The following is a 19604-nucleotide window of genomic DNA, read 5'->3' on the forward strand; positions in this document are numbered from 1 at the left end:
TTCCCTCCATTCATAACACCAATGTTTTCTCGTTTATTATCCATGAATAAATAAAACAAAAGATGATAGCGAAAGGTAAATACAGCTTTATCAGTTAAAAATGAAAGACAAGATTCTAATTGTAAGGGAGGTTAAAAGTCACCAAAAAGCAGTTGAAAAAGGGGTGAGGAAATTTTTACGTGCGATAATTTACTTTTAAAGTACAGTTCTTAAAATATACTCATAGTAGCTGGTGTTTACAAAATAAGATCCCAAAAGTACCAAGGGAGCCAAATTATGAGATTTGGCATGCAATAAGCTAATGTGAATTTAGTGTTAAATAAAATTGTATTTGAAGGATTGAATCAGGAGACAAATCTCAGGGTTGACAAGGTCAAATCACTAATACAAACAGCACAATCTTCTTCTCTGCTAAAATAAAACCAAACAAAATCTTGGGATAAACCGCCAAGGATATTCCCTGGACAGTTAAATCTGTACTTGACCCTGATGAGACAACACTGGAGTGCTGATGCTGTACGAGTTTGTGAGCTTCAAATAGGGGTACGGAGACCAGATGCACAGCTAATCACAGAATTTTAAAAAATTATGAATGATGAAAAGTTAACTACTTAGATCTTCCCTCTCTTAGAGTCAAAAAGTCGAATCGCACAGAACCAGACCCTTCAGTCCAACTTGTCCATGCTGATCAAGTTTCCCAATCTAAACTAGTCCCATTTGCCTGCATTTGGTCCATATCCTTTAAACCTTTCCTGTACTTGTTAAAACTACATTGTAACTGTATCTGCATCTACTACCTCCTATAGCAGTTCACTGCCTATATGAACCACCCGCTGTGTGAAGTTACTCACTCCTCAGGTCCCTCTGAAATCTTTCTACTCTCACCGTAAAATTATGCCCTGTAGTTTTGAACTCCCCCACCCTGGAGAAAAGATCTTCGCTATTATCTAAGCCCGAGATGATTTTATAAATCTCTATAAAGTCACCACTCAATCTCCTACGGACCAGTGAGAGAAGTCCCAGCCTATCCAGCCCCTCCTTATAACTCAAACCCTCCACTCCCGGCAACATTTTTGCAAACATTTGCTGAACTCTTTCCAATTTAGTAATATCCATCTTATAGCAGGGCAACCACAACTGTACACAGTACTCCAAAAGTAGCCTCGTCAATGTCCTGTCCAACATCAACATGATGTCCCAACTTCTATACTCGACGGTTTAGGCAATGAAGGCAAGCATGCTAAACGCCTTCTGAACCACCCTGTCTATCTGCAACACGACTTTCAAACACCTCATGAGATGTTTAAATAAAATACTGAGAAAAATATTATAAAACTAAGCATGAAAAGGAAAACCAAGAAGAACAGTATATTTTTCATAAGCTGAAAAGGTAATATTTATATGGAAAACTTCTGGCATTGGGATACAGCAAGACAGACTTAGGGAGGAACAAGACAAGTTCTTGTTAACAAACAGGGCTTAGCAGCATTAGAAATGCTCTGACAGAATTCTGTAACAGGTTTGTTAGGTGAATCAGAGCCCTTATCCTGTCTGAAAATATTTTTAATATCATGAATTCTGATAATAATTATTGAAATATCTCTTCAAATAACAATAATGAAAAGCCATGATGGCAAAGAAAAACAAAAGAAATTAATAAGTTATATGGTGAGCTGCTGAACAAACTTTATAGTTTCTGTAATGCTCAGCTCAACAGGATTGACTTCATAATAGCTTTTTGAAGCTGAGAAATAAACGAGTGAAATTTGGGTGACAGAGGCAAGTCATCTGCACATTCAAATCTGCAGCAGTACATGACAATCACATGACAAATTAGAGATAATCTTTTAAATTAAGTTTTGTTATGTAGCTATTGTAATAATCACAATATAGATAAGTGGATCAACTGCAAACACCTTAAGCAAGATTCATGTTTTGTGGCAGATAAACACATGATTTGGGAATGGTGATGGACAGAAGGAGAAACTGCTCCATAATAACTTAAAATCAATATCAAATATGATTGATATACTCAAAATAATATCTGTTGAGATTTTAGTTGGAATGTACTTATTGAACTTGAACAAATTCAATTTATTTTTAGGCCACTTATAAGATAATTTTTCAAATAAACAAAATTACTTCTGGTTTAGACTTTTTCAGGAATATCGATAGGATGCTGACAGGTCATTTGCTCTTATGGAGAACTAAGGACTGGACGGCATAATATCATAGTAAAAGATGACACATTTAAGCCAGAGATGAGGAGGAGTTTCTTCTCTCACATGGTTTGAATCTATGAAACTCTTTACTGCAGAGGAATGTTGACAGTGGCCATTAAATATATTCAAAGCTGAGATAGATTGATTTTTATCAGGAAGGAAATTCAGGTTATTAAGGAAAGATAGGAAAGTAAAACTGAAGATTATCTCAAACAAGCATGATCTTCTTGAATGGTGATGCAGACAGAATGGGCTGAATGACCCACTTTTGCACATAAATCATAACAGTCAAAGAGTACAGAAGAAGCCTGTTGACTCATTGAATCTGCACCAACCTACCTACACAAATCCCACTTTCCAGCACTTGGCCCTGAGCCTTGAATGTTATGACATTTCAAGTGCTGACCTGTGTACTTCTAAGATGCTGTGAGGTTTCTGCCTCTGCCACCTTCCCAGACAATACATTCTAGATTCCCATCACCTTGCGGATGAAAAATGTTTTCCTCAAAACCTCTCTAAGCATCCTCCCCTTGATCTTAAATTATGTCTTACGGTCTTACAAAGAAGAAAGGGTTTATTAAATATGCAGATTTGGCCTAGCATTGTTAAAGTGCTTCAAATTTTCAAGAAATTACTTGTAATATTATTTTTCAATATAGTAAGATTCAAAAACAAATAGAAGCAGTCATTCACTCGCAAGAAGAGAAAGGATTCCAAAGTTTCTAACGTTCTGTAAAAGGCAATAACTCATCAAAAAACAAGATGTTTGTCTTGAACCTGAAAATTACTGTTTCTAATTTATATTTTCCTCTGCTGCATATGAATCTCCAACTTACAAAGATGGGAGCAGAATGATTATGCCTTCAATATTAATCACAATGGCCAAAATCCTCCATGGTCGAATAAAGTATCCAAGTAATGCATATAGAGAAATTCCAACAGCAAAAGAAAGACTCTGTAGTGACCCTAGAAAGATAAAAGAAATGCCAATTTTACATCAGTTCAAAAATATTTATTTTGTATTCATGCTGTGTCTTATTGCTACTTAATTATTTCAATGTTAGCCTCAGCTAACAGCAACTTCTTCAGGCTCAGCATTCTATTTTGTTCCTCAAACTCTGTCTATTAGGCCCCTTAGAGTCATAGCATCATGCAGCATGGAAACAGACCCTTCAGTCCAAACAGTACATGTCAACCATGTTCCCAAACTAAACTTGCCCCACCTGCCTGCATTTAGCCCATATCCCTCCAAATCTTTCTTAAACATGAATTTATCCAAATGCCTTTTAACATTATAACTGTATCTGCATCCAGCAATTTGTTTGGTAGTTCACACATGAACTACTCTCTGCATAAAGAAGCTGCTCTTCATGTTCTTTTTAAATCTTGTTCCTTTCACCTCAAAAATATGCTCCATAGTTTTGAATTCCCCAGCCTAGAGGAAAGATCTTTGTAATTCACCCTATCTTTTCCCCTCATGATTTTATAAACCTCAATAAGGTAACTCCTCAATTTCTTAAGTTCCAGTGAAAAAGTTCCAGTATTTCCAAACTACTTTTTATCTCATACCTTCCATTCCTAGCAACATCCTGGTAAATCTTTTTTGAACCCTCTCTAGTTTTGACAATATTCTTCCTACAACAGGGCGACTAGAACCGTTCACGTTACTCCAGAAGAAGCCTCACTAACATCCTCTACAACCTCAACTTGATATTCCAACTCCTATACTCAGAAGTCTGAGCAATGAAGGCAAGCATGCTAAACACCTTCTTAACCTGTCTCCCTGTCTCCACGTGACACTGATTTCAAAGAATTATGTATCTGAGCCCTCAGGTCTCTCTGTTCTACACTACTCAGGGCTCTACCAATACTTGTACAAGTCCTGACCTTGTTTATTTGACCAAAATGCAATGTCTCACATATATCCAAAAATTAAACTCCATCTGCACTCCTCATTCACCCAAATGATCATTATCTCTTTCTAATCTTAGACAACCTTCTTCACTGTCCACAGCGCCACAAACTTTGGTGTCATTTGCAAACTTACCAACCATGCTTCCTGTATTCACATCCAAATCATCTACGTAAATGACAAACAAAAATGCATTTAGTATCGATCCCAGTAGAACACAGCTGGTCACAGGCCTCCAGTCTGAAAAACCTCCACCCTCTCTGAATATAAAGCCAAGTTTATACCTGTTGAATCCCATGATACCTAACTTTACTAATTGGTCTACCATGTAGAACCTTATCAAAGACTTTAATAAGGTCCAAGTAAACAAGGTCAATCTCTCTGGTTGGTCTCAAGGTCAACATCAATCTTTTTGGTTACTCCATGAAATAAAATCTTAATCAAGGTTGTGAGACATGATTTTCCTCACACAAACTCCTACTCTCTCTCTCACTTTTATAGTTGCAGAATCTTTCTGGATTATCTTCAACCTTACCTTCCAAGGTTCTCATAACCCCTCTTTGCGTTCCTGATATCCTTCTTAAGAATGCACCTACATTCTTTATATACTTCAGAAGATTCAGTTGATCCCAGCTGTCTTATATCTAACTTAGGATTTTTTTTATTCTTGGCTAGATTTCAGTAACTTTATTCATCCAATTGTTCCCTAATCATACCAGCCATGCCATTCAATCTAATAGGTGTATAATGCTTCTGAACTCTTGTTATCATACATTTTAAGGCCTCCCACTTGAGTCATCCTTTTACCTAAGAACACATTTAACAAAAACAGCAGTATTGGACTCAACAGCAGTCTATCATTAGCATTCACAATATTTTTTTAAAACTCGAGCTGACATTGCAGGATTGAGTTTAAGATTCCAAGCATGTAACTTTTACGTATTAGACATAAAAGCAGAGACAATATGATATGTTGAGTGGATAGGTTAGCAAAGGGAAAGAAAAATGTACTGAAGATAGAAAGCTATAGTTTCCCAGATCTGCTAAAAAGTGAATATCATAGTATTCACTGCATTGCTTTCCCAAAGGATCTACAAATTGGATGCAGTGTGTTTTTCTCTAGAAAAGTCTTTACGATTATGAGATAGTTTAACAGAATAGGCGTGGAGAAAATGCTTTCACCCCTGGGGGAGATCAAATCTGGAAGATATTGAATAAAAAGTAGACATTAATAAATTTAACAATAAACTCAAAAGAACCTTCTTTAACCAACCAAACAAAAACAAATTGGAGAAACTCAGCAGGTCTGACAGCATCTGTGCAGAGAAAACAGAGTTAACGTTTCAAGTCAAAGAATTCAAAGATCAAAGAACCCCTACAGTGTGGAAACAGGCCCTTTGGCCCAACAACAATCCACACCGACCCTCAGATCATCCCACCAGGACCTATAACCCACCTAATCTACACATCCCTGAACATTACGGGCAATTTAGCATGGCCAATCCACCTAGTCAGCACATCTTTGGACTGTGGGAGGAAACCAGAGCACCCGGAGGAAACCTGTGGCCTATCTTCAGAACTAGAAGCAGTTATGAAAAATTGGTAGATAACTCACAGTCTTCAGGGACTCAACACTGAGTTTAACAATTTCACAGGATGAACACCAACTTCCAGGTCAATTACATACCCCCACAACCTCAGGTCGTATCATGAAATAGATTTTGTTTAACACAGCCAACCTGTTTTCAATGACTCATAGTCCCTGTTATCACTTATCTAGCTTCCCTTTTTCCCTGGCTTACAATCAACAATCCATCTGTCTGATGACACTTTTCTCTCTCTCCCTCTATGATCTGTCTTCAAGTATCACACACTCCTTTAACCATGATCCCAGCCCCCTACTCCCACTCCCACCCCTCATCATCATGAATACTACTAAAACCTAGGTGCCTCCAGTTCTGAAGGAAAGTCACTGGAATCAAAATTTTAACTTTAATTTCTGTCCACAGATGCTGCCAGACATGCTGAGTTTCTCCAGGATTTTTCTGTTTTGTTTGTTTCACTAAAGCATCTGCAGTTCTTTGTTTTATTTTACTTCTTTAACCAAAGATTGGTTCTGGCCACCAAAAGTAGTTCAGACAAGCCATATAAATACGTTTAAAGCTGGATAAATATGAGGAAAGGAAGGAGCAAAAGACTGTTTTGATAGGGCTAGAGGGAGGCAATAGCCTAGTGGTATTACCACTGGACTGTTAATCCAGAGATCCTGACAATATTCTGAGTACCTCTGTTCAAATCCCACTATGGCAGAATTAGGAGTCTATTGATAATCACAAAACCATTGTCGATTACTGGGGAAAACCCTTCTAGTCCACTAATGGCCTACAGGAAATGAAACTAGCATCCTTACCTGGTCTGACCTACTGGAACCACAGCAATGTGGTTGACTCCCACTACACCCTCTGAGCAATAAATGCTATCTAGCCAGTGATGCCCTCATTCCATGAATGAATAAAGAAGGCTAAGAGGAATTTGACAAGATCTGTGTGAAGCATAAGCCCAAATATGGACCATTTGATCGCATGGTCTGTTATCATCCTACGCATAACTATGTATTCTTAGGATTTGGAGACTGCCAAGAGGGATGTAAAACCACTCACAATGATAACAGACTAGTCTGCTTTACTTGAAATGTTCTTATTAACCTATACCTTGTATAGCAAGCTTAAATTAGTGGCAACATTGGATCACTCAGTACTTTTTTTTCTTTCCCAATGAAACACACCCTAAGAAAAAACATACAGTAGTTGCCCACACGTGCTTCTCTCATCATGTGCCTTAAAAAGGAACAGTATGGATATCTTACCAGTTAGTGCCCAACAAGAAACAGCCACATACTCCTGGAGTAGAACAAAGGACACCAATGACATTCCTCCATTCATCATGCCAACACCAAAACGGGATACTACAAAGATTTCATATGTAGGAGTGATTCCACTTACAATTCCAAGTATTATATCTAGAAAAAGACCTAGGCAAATAACAAATATCTTTTGAGTAATTTCACACAAAAGGTCCAGTAGTTTACAAGTTTTAGGCTAAAGGAAACCAATTCTAGCCTCATAACCATCTCAAAAAAGTGTTTAATATTGTTTGGAAATTTTTTTTGATATTGTCTATAATATAAATGCTCCATTTCTGGTGTGAATAAACAAAACTGCCAAACTGGGAGTGGAAGAGCCATTAAAGTATCTACATGCATTTTTTGAATTGCTCGGAGACAGTGATGATGTTTGATGAGGCAGATGGGTGTGACACTGGATTCTACACGCCCTTTCTGCTTGGCCTCCACATGCTCCATCTGGTGATGTTCAAAGTGGCTGGTGCCTTGACGGATGTCTCCTCTCCAGTTTGTGCATTCAAGGGCAAGCGATTCCCATGTGTTAAGGGGATATTGCATTTGTTTATACAAGCTTTCAGGTGTCATTGTAGCATTTCCTCTGCTCTCCTGGTGATCAATTATAATTGCACAGTTTAGAGTAGTGCACTAACTTACAAAGACTTCTACTGGGCATATAAACAATGCAGCCTGCGATCATGCATGACAAGTGTTCGATTCAGTGGATGTTGGGCTGGATGATGACGTCAACCTTCTTACTCTTCTGATGCTGCCTGGCCTGCTGTGTTGCTTAGCTCCACACTGTATTGGCTCTGGTGCAGAATCCTTGTGTTCCAGATATTTAACTTGAGGATCACTGTCTCACATGTGTCTGTAGTGATTTGTACCTTGTCCTGATTGTGCACACATGCAGACATCATCTGTACTGAAGCTCAATGATAGAAGTTGGTCTTAGTTTTGGCCTGGAAGGGAAGGTTGAACAGTGTCCCAAATACCCTGTAGGTTATCTCTATTCCAGCGGCTTGGGGGTGGGGGTGGGGGTGGGAGGGAGAGGCGTTGGGGGCGTTGTTGTGCGGTAGTAGTTTCATGAAGATGGGGTGGAATGCTGTGGTGAGGCAAGTGGAGAAACTCTTTCATTTCAAAATCAATAAGAAAAAGAAATCAGGATGCGAGTCAGGATTGTACAGGAGTTTGAGTGAAGATCACTATGGCATGATATATGGCAAAATCAGATAAGAAGTGTAGCAAAGCCCATCTCAATGGCGGCAGCAATTTATTCCATCTGTAATGCTTCTCCTGCGAGGTGTGACAAGTTTCTTGCTAGGGAGTGACGAATTGCTAATTAAGTGGAAATTACTGCTTGTTAAAGACCTTGTTGACAGCCCAACTCACATCATTAATGTTTAGTCGGTCTTACTAAACTCACCAAACAAGTTAGACATTAGGAAAACTAAACATGGAAATCGTAACATGTACCCAGTAGATTCAGTTCAGCACTTGCATCGATTAACCTTGTTGTCAACTATGATCAAACTAGAGGCCAGGGCAGAATTTATCAGCCATGTGTATCTTTCCTTCACGAACACTGACATGCAGCATCCAGCAACACTTCATGGCCATTCTGACACCTCTCCAATGCGCTGGCAGGGTGCACTGAAAGCACAGACTCGCATAATGGAGTACACAGTGAGTACACCAGCACTGGTGGGGAAAGGTAGGCACTTGAAAATAGGTTGGGTGTGACCTTGAGAAAGTTGAAACGTGAGATTTACGATAACAAAGTGTGAAGATGGATGAACACAGCAGGCCAAGCAGCATCTCAGGAGCACATCCAGCTTCACACTTTGTTATCTTGGATTCTCCAGCATGTGCAGTTCCCATTATCATGTCAGATTTACGAGATCAGCTTCGAGAAACAGGACATACATATTTGGAGGTTCACAGACACAGGCAGGCCAAGGCTGGAAACTACAGGCTACAAGTACTCACTGTCGCATTCCATACGTTGCAAAGAAAATAGCTGCAATCACACCAAGTAGGCAGAGTACATGACTCACCTTGTGAGGAAGAGGATTGCAGCAATCCACTGATCATGGGGCTTCTGAAGGAAAAGAACATTGATAACAGAACAACGCACTGCACAGAACACATATCTAATCTGCAGCCATTCTACAGCATTGACCTTCTCTGTATGTTGCACTTCCTGCATGGCCACTGTTGGGCAACACATTGTCATCAACAGGTCCACCTTTGCACATAGAGGAAACTGAACACGACAGGTACTGAATGAGGAAGACCAAAGGTGTCAGCATGTTCCAACACAATGTGTACACATCGTTCCCACTGTTTCCAAATGACATAGTTAGGTTCTCAGGGCACATCCATCCATTGAGCCTTGACTGTGGTATTGAAGCAATTTAGGAAACTGTAACAATACGTTTTGGGCCAACACAGACCAACTAATTACCATGCATATTGTTAAAAACACAAAAATTTATACAAAAGCTGTGAGCTGAATACAGCCATTGAAACAAAATCTGAAGGTGGTGGAGAGGCTTAGCAAGTCAGGCAACATTTGTAGAGAGAAAAACAAACAATGTTTCAAGTCTGGAGACCATTTGCCATTTCTGGACACTTGTGGCAGAACAGGCCAGAGCCAAGCTGACCCTCCTTCATCTGAGCTTCCAAAGGTTGGGGGTCCAGATAGGTTGGAGGTGGACAAGCTGACAACTTTTGCAGTGTCTGGAAACTGACAAGAGCCGTGTGCAAGATTCCTCTCCTCTGACGGATGCCTTCTGGCGCCACTATTTCCTTGTGAAGAGTAGGCCCAAGTGACAGGCAGCATTGTGACCAGCGGTTAGAAATAGTGTGCACAGAATGAGACTGAGACAGCAGTTAATGGGAGAGTAGCAGTGATACACAGAGTTGTAGTTAGTTATTTGGCAGGACATGTATGTCTCTGCATGCTTGCAGAAGCAATGTTAGTCTTTGTGTGTGGGCAAGGCCTCTCTCCTCATTGGGAATAAGGAGCTAAATGTTGGGTAACTGCCCCCCCCACCCCACCCCCATGCCACCCATACAGCTTTGCTCTGTCCTGCTATGGTACGTCTTCTCCTGTAATAACAGAAAGAGTAGGCTTGCATGAGATAACAGTTGGTGGCATGGCTGCTGGCTTATGCATGTAGGGGACAATGTTAAGGTTTCTCAGTGACTGGGGAAACAGTTCAGATGTCATGCTGGGCTAGTAGTTTTGGAGGCTGAAGGGGGGAAATGGCAGTGAGTGAACAAAGGTGTTGCATATAATACAGAGAGTGGCACATTATGAACCTTGGTGACAAGTGGGTGCATTGGCAGAGATAGACTGAGTGCAAGATAGCAGAGGTTGTCACATACCATAACAGAGTGGAGAAGGTCAGTGATCTTCTTCCAACCCTGCTGGTCATTCCTCCACATGCTGGAGATGGCACTGTAATGGATGACAACCTTGGATCAGTTCACTGTCTGATGGGTCAGACTCATCCATCAGTATTCCAGGAAGTGAACTTCTCTCCTTTTCAGTCCCTGCCCACCAGGGCCTCCAAGTCCCTGTCAGAGAATCACAGTGCCATCTTCCCCTTCTCTGCATATTCTATAGCTATCATTTGATGAGCAGGACAGCTTATATTGTGTGAGTGGCTCATCTGAATTGTAAACAGAACACAAGATAGACACAGGGCAAATTAGAACAGGGAGTACTTTATTGTGCTTCCTCTCAGCTCCACAGTCTTTCCTAGACTACCTCTCCCAGCTCCTGCACTTGGTCACCAGACACAAAGTGCCAAACAACAGACATAACACCGTTCTCCCCTTATTTTCATACTTCCCTTTCAATATATATATATCCAACAACTATAACTATTATACAAGCATCATAGGTAAGAATGAAACCAAAGGTACCAACACACCTAGATTCTATGGCCTCCCGAAAGTACACAAACCGGAAGTACCCCTTAGACCATAGTCTCCCTACTAGGTATGACTTCACACAGAATAGCCAAGGAACTATAAAGGAGACTGATGCACCTCGTCAACAAGTCATCCCACTCAATCCACTCAACCCAAGAGTTCCTCAATTCCATCAAAGACATAAGAATAGGTGACGACAAGACCATGATATCCTTTGTACTTCACTGTCCTATTCACATCAAAGACATTCCCACTGGCAAAGGAAACAAGGACAGCACTACTAGAAGAACAACAAGACTCCAGTCAAACCATCTTCACAGACAACATGCTGAAGCTACTGGATCTGTGCTTCACCACCCACTTCACTTTCAACGGCCAAACATACAAACAGATCAATGGGACATCCATGGGATCACCTATCTCTGGACTTATAGCCAAGGCGGTGACGCAAAGACCAGAAAGTACGGTCCTTCTGCTAATCCAACCAAAACTATGGATATGCTACGTGAACAACACATTTGTCATCATTAAACAGACCAAACTAGAGAGGAGACACAAACTTAGAAACAACACCCTCACCAGAATCAAACTCCCAGAGAGGAGGAGAAGAACAATCAGCTCCCATTCCTGGGTGTCACGGTACAGTGCAAGACAAATGGGAGATTTCAAACGAAAGTACACAGAAAAGCCACACACACTGACCAAGTACTGAACTTCAACAGTAACCACCCGAACACACATAAACGAAGCTGTGTGTGATCATTATTTAAACAGGCAGCAATACACTGCTGCAGCACAGGACTACACCAAGAAGAGGAATACCTCTTCGAGGTTTTCAAGGACAACGGATATCCAAAAAACAGGGTCAGATGTTGCCTAATACACGAACATCACGAGGATGATACTACATGCCCCAACACACACATGCTACCTTACATCAGGAACACATTGGAACAAACCACAAGGCTCCTACAACCACTGGGTATCAGAGTGGCACACAAACCCACGTCAACCCTACGACAACTGTTCATCCGAACCAAAGACGCACTACCCACTATGGACAGGACCAATGTCATATGCAAAATTCCCTGCAGAGACAGTGACAAACACTACATTAGACAACTGGAAGGAAATTAACAACAAGGGTACGTGAACACCAGAGATAACAAGGTATAGAGGTGGATGAACACAGCAGGCCAAGCAGCATCATAGGAGCAGGAGAGCTGATGTTTAGGGCCTAGACCCTTCTTTTGAAATGGGGGAGGGGAAGCGGTTCTGAAATAATTAGGGAGAGAGTGGGAGACAGATAGAAGATGGATAGAGGAGAAGATAGGTGGAGAGGAGAGAGTTGCAGTGGAAGAGAGATCTACTGAGGTTTGTCCAGTGGGAGGAGGGTAACTTCTGCAGGGTAGGCATCCTTGGAAGAGGCTCTATCCATCTTCTATCCGCCTCCCCCTCTCTCCCTAATTATTTCAGAACCCCTTTCCCCTCCCCCATTTCTGAAGACGGATCTAGGCCCGAAACATCAGCTCCCCTGCTCCTATGATGCTGCTTGGCCTGCTGTGTTCATCCAGCTCTGCACCTCGTTATCTCAGATTCTCCAGTATCTGTAGTTCCTACTATCTCGATACACGAACATCAATTGGCTACAAAAAGACATGACCAACACTCACTCATTTCGATCCACATGAATAAGGAGAACCACCAATTCAATTGGGACAACACCAAGATCCTGGGACAAGCAAAGCAGAGACAGTCACGGGAGTTCCTAGAAGCCTGGTACTCGACGAAGAAAGCCATCAACTAACACAAAAAATTCGAGCGCATATGTATTCCATTGCAAGGGAAGACCAGAAGTAAGGTAATCAGCTCAACGGACTCCAGAGTTTAAAAACCAGGTGGGAAAACACAACGGCACCTCATTGGAGGCTGCACTGATGACGTTACCCAGCAGGGTAATGAAACATCTGCAGAAAAACAACCAGCCAGCTCAGTGAGTCAACCAACCACAACATCATCAGGAATATTTACAAAAAAAATTATAACTACTCTTCCTTAGTCTACATTCACATCATCAGTCTCACTGGGGATAGCAATTCCTCAAAGGCTGTCTTCTCGTTCAGAATAGTGTAGGTTAGATGGGCTTGAGATCGGTATGACAGTTCAGCACAACATCGAGGGCCGAAGAGCCTGTACTGTGCCGTAATGTTCTATTTAACATTTTCTAGTCTAGTCTCCCAAGCCTCAGGAAGTTTTTGTTGTTCTGCAGGTGTGCCCTCTCTTACTAGCTGTTGTTGCCCTGTGGCGCTGCGGTTGACTCCTCCCTGGGTGAGAGAGACACAACTCAGTTGACACCACTGGTTTGACTTGCTGCAACCTTTGGAGATCAGAGAGGTGACAGAACAAAATCAAGAAGGGCAGACAGTCAGGAGGGCAAGAACCTCAAGGTCAAGCATATTCCAAAAAGGAGAAACTGTGTGGGGCAGAATTATACATCTGAGGAGAAATGGATCCCAGCAGTGGTGGTCACTCAAACAGAACTGTTTTCATCTAGGGTAGAGACAAAGGATGAACAGGCCTGGAGGAGATATGCGAACCAACTGTCTAATTCTTTGATTTGCACCATGCTAGGGTATCCTCGTAGCATTTGTTACAAACACTTTTCTCTTAACATTGGAGGGATAGCAACTCTCATTCCCAACTTTGCAGACTTCTCTGACAAGGACAACTCCCAACTCCTGGATAGGTAAGGGTGTAAAACTCATGTGCTTTCTATGACAAGCCCTTCCTCTCAGGAGTAAATCCACTACTAGGTTCAGGATTGGCTCCTTCCAGGTACAGTCTGCACTTGGCTCACCGACACCAGTGCCTTGCCTTCTTGGGAAAAGTATTTAATTTTCAGGTTCCAGTCAGGAATATGCTTATTACCCAGTTACGGTAACCTTGACAAAGCATCTGCATTGCAATGCTCCTCCAACTGTCGGTATCTGATTTCATATGAGTAGGCTGGCATAGGCAGCATCTAACAGTAGTCCCATATATGGGTCAAAAATGAAGGTTAACAGCCGGTCATATGTTAGCAGCACAACATGCTGCCATAAAGGAAATGGGTGGAACGTCATAACACTGAACATGACGCCCAATCCTTCCCTTTCTACTTGGGCTTGTTTCTCCTCCATCTTTATTACTGACCTCATTGTGAATGCAATGGGCCTTTCCTCTCCATTTGGCAGGATGTACAATAGTACAGTGGCAACCCTATAAGGTAAGAAGTCACGTGCCAACTGCAGTGGCAATTTTGGGTCAAAATGAGTCAACACTTCTAACATTTTTATGGTTTGCTTTACCTCCTGGTAAGCCACCTCACATTGCTGGGTCCATTTCCAAGGCCACCATTTTCCCAGCAAGTGATGCAGGGGCTAAAGCACAGTTGCCAGATCAGACATGAACTTGCCACAGTAATATATAAGTCCCACGAGCGATGTCAGACACAATGTCTGGTCTAGGGGCCTTCACAATGGCCTCCACCTTCTTGGGCGCCTTGTTTACATCAATTACGTGGCCCAGATACTTTATGAAGCCTTTTAAAGTCTTGCACTCTTTCCTTTTTATTCTAGGCCAAGTTCCTGCAACCTTTTAAAGGCTTCTTCTGAATTTTTCAAATGCTCTTCTTCAGAGGATCCCACAAGTAAAAAAAAAACCAGATAATACTGATTAATTGGCAACCCACTGAAAAATTTGGTCCACCGCCCTGTGGAATAGAGCTGGCGCTGACATGATGCCAAAAGGAAGTCACTTATAGTGAAACAGTCCCATGTGTCTCGACTGTCAGCAGCAGCTGGGACTCGTCATGACCCTATCTGCAAGTAGACCTCCAGCAGACCCAGTTTTGAGAATTCCTTTCCCCCAGCCAGTCCACTGAACAGGCACCACAAATCCACACCAGTCCATCTATTTTTAAGGCTGGGATGATTATAATGGACAAATCACTTGTGGTTACTGGTTCCAACCCTTCCAGGTTCATCAGCCATTCTAATTCCAAGATGATAAAATGTGAGGCTGGATGAACACAGCAGGCCAAGCAGCATCTCAGGAGCACAAAAGCTGACGTTTCGGGCCTAGACCCTTCATCAGAGAGGGGGATGGGGAGAGGGAACTGGAATAAATAGGGAGAGAGGGGGAGGCGGACCGAAGATGGAGAGAAAAGAAGATAGGTGGAGAGAGTATAGGTGGGGAGGTAGGGAGGGGATAGGTCAATCCAGGGAAGACGGACAGGTCAAGGAGGTGGGATGAGGTTAGTAGGTAGATGGGGGTGCGGCTTGGGGTGGGAGGAAGGGATGGGTGAGAGGAAGAACCGGTTAGGGAGGCAGAGACAGGTTGGACTGGTTTTGGGATGCAGTGGGTGGGGGGGGGGAGAGCTGGGCTGGTTGTGTGGTGCAGTGGGGGGAGGGGACGAACTGGGCTGGTTTAGGGATGCAGTAGGGGTAGGGGAGATTTTGAAACTGGTGAAGTCCACATTGATACCATTAGGCTGCAGGGTTCCCAGGCGGAATATGAGTTGCTGTTCCTGCAACCTTCGGGTGGCATCGTTGTGGCACTGCAGGAGGCCCATGATGGACATGTCATCTAGAGAATGGGAGGGGGAGTGGAAATGGTTTGTGACTGGGAGGTGCAGTTGTATGTTGCGAACTGAGCGGAGGTATTCTGCAAAGCGGTCTCCAAGCCTCCGCTTGGTTTCCCCAATGTAGAGGATGCCACACCGGGTACAGTGGATGCAGTATACCACATTGGCAGATGTGCAGGTGAACCTCTGCTTAATGTGGAATGTCATCTTGGGGCCTGGGATAGGGGTGAGGGAGGAGGTGTGGGGGCAAGTGTAGCATTTCCTGCGGTTGCAGGGGAAGGTGCCGGGTGTGGTGGGGTTGGAGGGCAGTGTGGAGCGAACAAGGGAGTCACGGAGAGAGTGGTCTCTCCGGAAAGCAGACAGGGGTGGGGATGGAAAAATGTCTTGGGTGGTGGGGTCGGATTGTAAATGGCGGAAGTGTCGGAGGATGATGCGTTGTATCCGGAGGTTGGTAGGGTGGTGTGTGAGAACGGGGGGGATCCTCTTTGGGCGGTTGTGGCAGGGGCGGGGTGTGAGGGATGTGTTGCGGGAAATACGGGAGACGCGGTCAAGGGCGTTCTCGATCACTGTGGGGGGAAAGTTGCAGTCCTTGAAGAACTTGGACATCTGGGATGTGCGGGAGTGGAATGTCTTATCGTGGGAGCAGATGCGGCGGAGGCGGAGGAATTGGGAATAGGGGATGGAATTTTTGCAGGAGGGTGGGTGGGAGGAGGTGTATTCTAGGTAGCTGTGGGAGTCGGTGGGCTTGAAATGGACATCAGTTACAAGCTGGTTGCCTGAGATGGAGACTGAGAGGTCCAGGAAGGTGAGGGATGTGCTGGAGATGGCCCAGGTGAACTGAAGGTTGGGGTGGAAGGTGTTGGTGAAGTGGATGAATTGTTCGAGCTCCTCTGGGGAGCAAGAGGCGGCGCCGATACAGTCATCAATGTACCGGAGGAAGAGGTGGGGTTTGAAGCCTGTGTAGGTGCGGAAGAGGGACTGTTCCACGTAACCTACAAAGAGGCAGGCATAGCTGGGGCCCATGCGGGTGCCCATGGCCACCCCCTTAGTCTGTAGGAAGTGGGACCCGGTGTGGCTTCCTCTACATTGGGGAAACCAAGCGGAGGCTTGGAGACCGCTTTGCAGAACACCTCCGCTCAGTTCGCAACAAACAACTGCACCTCCCAGTCGCAAACCATTTCCACTCCCCCTCCAAATTCTCTAGATGACATGTCCATCATGGGCCTCCTGCAGTGCCACAATGATGCCACCCGAAGGTTGCAGGAACAGCAACTCATATTCCGCCTGGGATCCCTGCAGCCTAATGGTATCAATGTGGACTTCACCAATTTCAAAATCTCCCCTTCCCCTACAGCATCCCTAAACCAGCCCAATTCGTCCCCTCCCCCCACTGCACCACACAACCAGCCCAGCTCTTCCCCCCCACCCACTGCATCCCAAAACCAGTCCAACCTGTCTCTGCCTCCCTAATCTGTTCTTCCTCTCACCCATCCCTTCCTCCCACCCCAAGCCGCACCCCCATCTACCTACTAACCTCATCCCACCTCCTTGACCTGTCCGTCTTCCCTGGACTGACCTATCCCCTCCCTACCTCCCCACCTATACTCTCTCCACTTATCTTCTTTTCTCTCCATCTTCGGTCCGCCTCCCCTTCTCTCCCTATTTATTCCAGTTCCCTCTCCCCATCCCCCTCTCTGATGGAGGGTCTAGGCCCGAAACGTCAGCTTTTGTGCTCCTGAGATGCTGTTTGGCCTGCTGTGTTCATCCAGCCTCACATTTTATCATCTTGGAATTCTCCAGCATCTGCAGTTCCCATTATCTCTGAAGCCATTCTAATTCCTCTACTTTATGCTGGATGGTGTAAACTACTGGTTGTGCTTTAAGACTCCTTAGTCAAGCCTTCCACTTCAACTGAGGTTTAATTTCTACTCCTTTCATTTCCCCAAGGCTCCCTTGAAGACATTCTTATGCCTGTCCAAAATCTTTTGTCAACTTGTTTTTGTAACCACCCACCAAATTTAATTTCTGAAACCATGAGTGCCCAAATAATGCAAGGTGGTAGTTTTTCAATACATACAGTGGCAGTTCAGCATTCTGGTCCCGTAGCTGTACTTTACCAGGATATAGCCCTTCAGTGGTACCACTTGTTTTGCATATGTCTATAGTGCAATCTTGGCAGGGTTCAACAACAGCACCTTTAACTTTTCCCTATACATTGATTCAGGAATCAGAGACACCGCTGTACTATATCCATTTCCATCCTTACTGTCTCACTCTCTAATCTGGGAAGAACCTAGAAATGATCAGTTTCACCCTGTACCCACAGGACATTTAACTAAAACTCTACTGATTCTAGGTGTTCTCCTCCCACAAACCCTGCTGACTCTTGGTCCACTCCTTGGCTGGCAGCATGTACCCATGTCCTGTCCTCTGAATTGTCTCCTTTAGACCCCCTTCTCTTGCTTGAGTCATACCCAACGATTTCAGATAATATGGCCTGTTCCTTACACATGCAACATTGGGCTTCTCAAGTGCAACATGTTGACTCCTTGGAGCCACTCTTACCACACTACTAACTTCCTATTTTTGGTACTGCACTCTACTGAGTTTTTCCTTGTCTATATGCACACAGGCATCGTCACTCAACTGTGTTGCTTTGCTGGTGCCAAACTCCACTGAGGCAGCAATTTCGAAAGCTGCCTTGAAATCCAGGTTTCTCCTTCCTGGTAGCTTCCACTGGATGGCTGTATGTCAGAGGCCACAAATCAAATGGTCCAGCAAGGCGTCATGGAGGAACCCTCTAAATTCACAGGCTGTGAACATTCCCTTTGCTGCCCGCTCCCTCACTGACTATGTTAACGCACCATTTTTCCCTGGTTTCATCCACAGCCTAAGCTTCCTCGCAACGGCTCACTGCGACAACTGCAGGAAGCTCCCAGTTGATAATTCCCAGCCACTGGCCACGGCCCAAATTCCCTCACAACTGCCACTCTTGGCTTGCTCCCCAGTGTGTACCATTCTTCCCTGGCGTCAAGTGCAGCCCTAATCCCCTTGTGACTGCTTCCCTCAAAGCCATATCCACAATTCCATGCCATTTTTGAAGCCCAGTCAACATGTTTCTTCCTGGCAAAAAAAAACAGTTTGTGGGCTGGATCCCACTCTCATCACCTGTTAATGTGTTTGTGGTTAGCTTGAAACATAAATAGAACACAAAGCAGATGGAGGATAAACTTGAGAGTAAAATTGCGCATCCTCTCAACACTACAGTCAGTCCCTAGACTGCCTCCCCTACCTCCCATACCAGGTCACCTGACTCACTCTCTTTAAGGGGCAAAACCCTTTTAAAAAATAGATAATATTTCAAAATGCCAGTGCTCGTCCAAGTGCACAGAAGCCTTTTAGATAAGGCTTAAATGAAACGATTCCAGCCTTCTAGCAAATAACCGCTGGGTTGCAAGTTATTTCAAGAGTGACACACAGTGGGCTGGAAATCGCACATCAAGGGACACCATTGGGTAGGTAGATAATTAATGTGGTGAGTCTGGTAAGAAATGGCAAGAAAACCCACTAGGCCTCAGAGCACAAAGACATCCAAAACCTTGCACAACTCAGATCTAGCCAAAAAACGTACTTAAGATTCAGTCCAAAGGAACTTCAATCAGCTTACAAAGCCAAGGACTTCGAAAAACAATCATTCAACTATCAAGGGCAATGTTATTGGCAACTGCCACTGCAAGAGCCACAAAGCTCAATTATCTGCTCTTCATAAACAATCAAAGACTCATTTGTATGCTTCTTTTTGGATTTACCTAATTTCCAATCTGTATATTTGTGTGTTATGTTGCTAATTCTTTTTACATTTGCTAATTAATAAAGCACTCCTTTTGTTAATTCAAGAATGTCTAATCAATTTGGCTCTTTTAAAACAGAAGCTTATTTGGGTCTGGAAGAAAGGACTTTTCCCTTCTGAATACCTTTATAATATTCAGCTTGTTGCAATCA

The 19604-nt window shown here is 43.5% G+C and overlaps 1 protein-coding gene across 3 annotated transcripts in view; it reads right to left on the reverse strand.

Annotated features, from left to right (window-relative positions):
- The window catches only part of LOC125457094 (solute carrier family 22 member 15-like), a 72444-nt gene that overhangs the window by 37862 nt on the left and 14978 nt on the right, over window positions 1–19604 (reverse strand). For all 3 annotated transcript variants that reach the window (XM_048540811.2, XM_048540813.2, XM_048540810.2), the window contains exons 4-5: window positions 7001–7165; window positions 3059–3188 (exon numbers count right to left, since the gene is read on the reverse strand). In XM_048540811.2, the coding sequence (XP_048396768.1) occupies window positions 3059–3188; window positions 7001–7165 (295 nt within the window). The remainder of the gene's footprint in view (window positions 1–3058; window positions 3189–7000; window positions 7166–19604) is intronic.

Source organism: Stegostoma tigrinum, chromosome 12 (assembly GCF_030684315.1).
Source record: "Stegostoma tigrinum isolate sSteTig4 chromosome 12, sSteTig4.hap1, whole genome shotgun sequence".
NCBI classification, from domain to species: domain Eukaryota; kingdom Metazoa; phylum Chordata; class Chondrichthyes; order Orectolobiformes; family Stegostomatidae; genus Stegostoma; species Stegostoma tigrinum.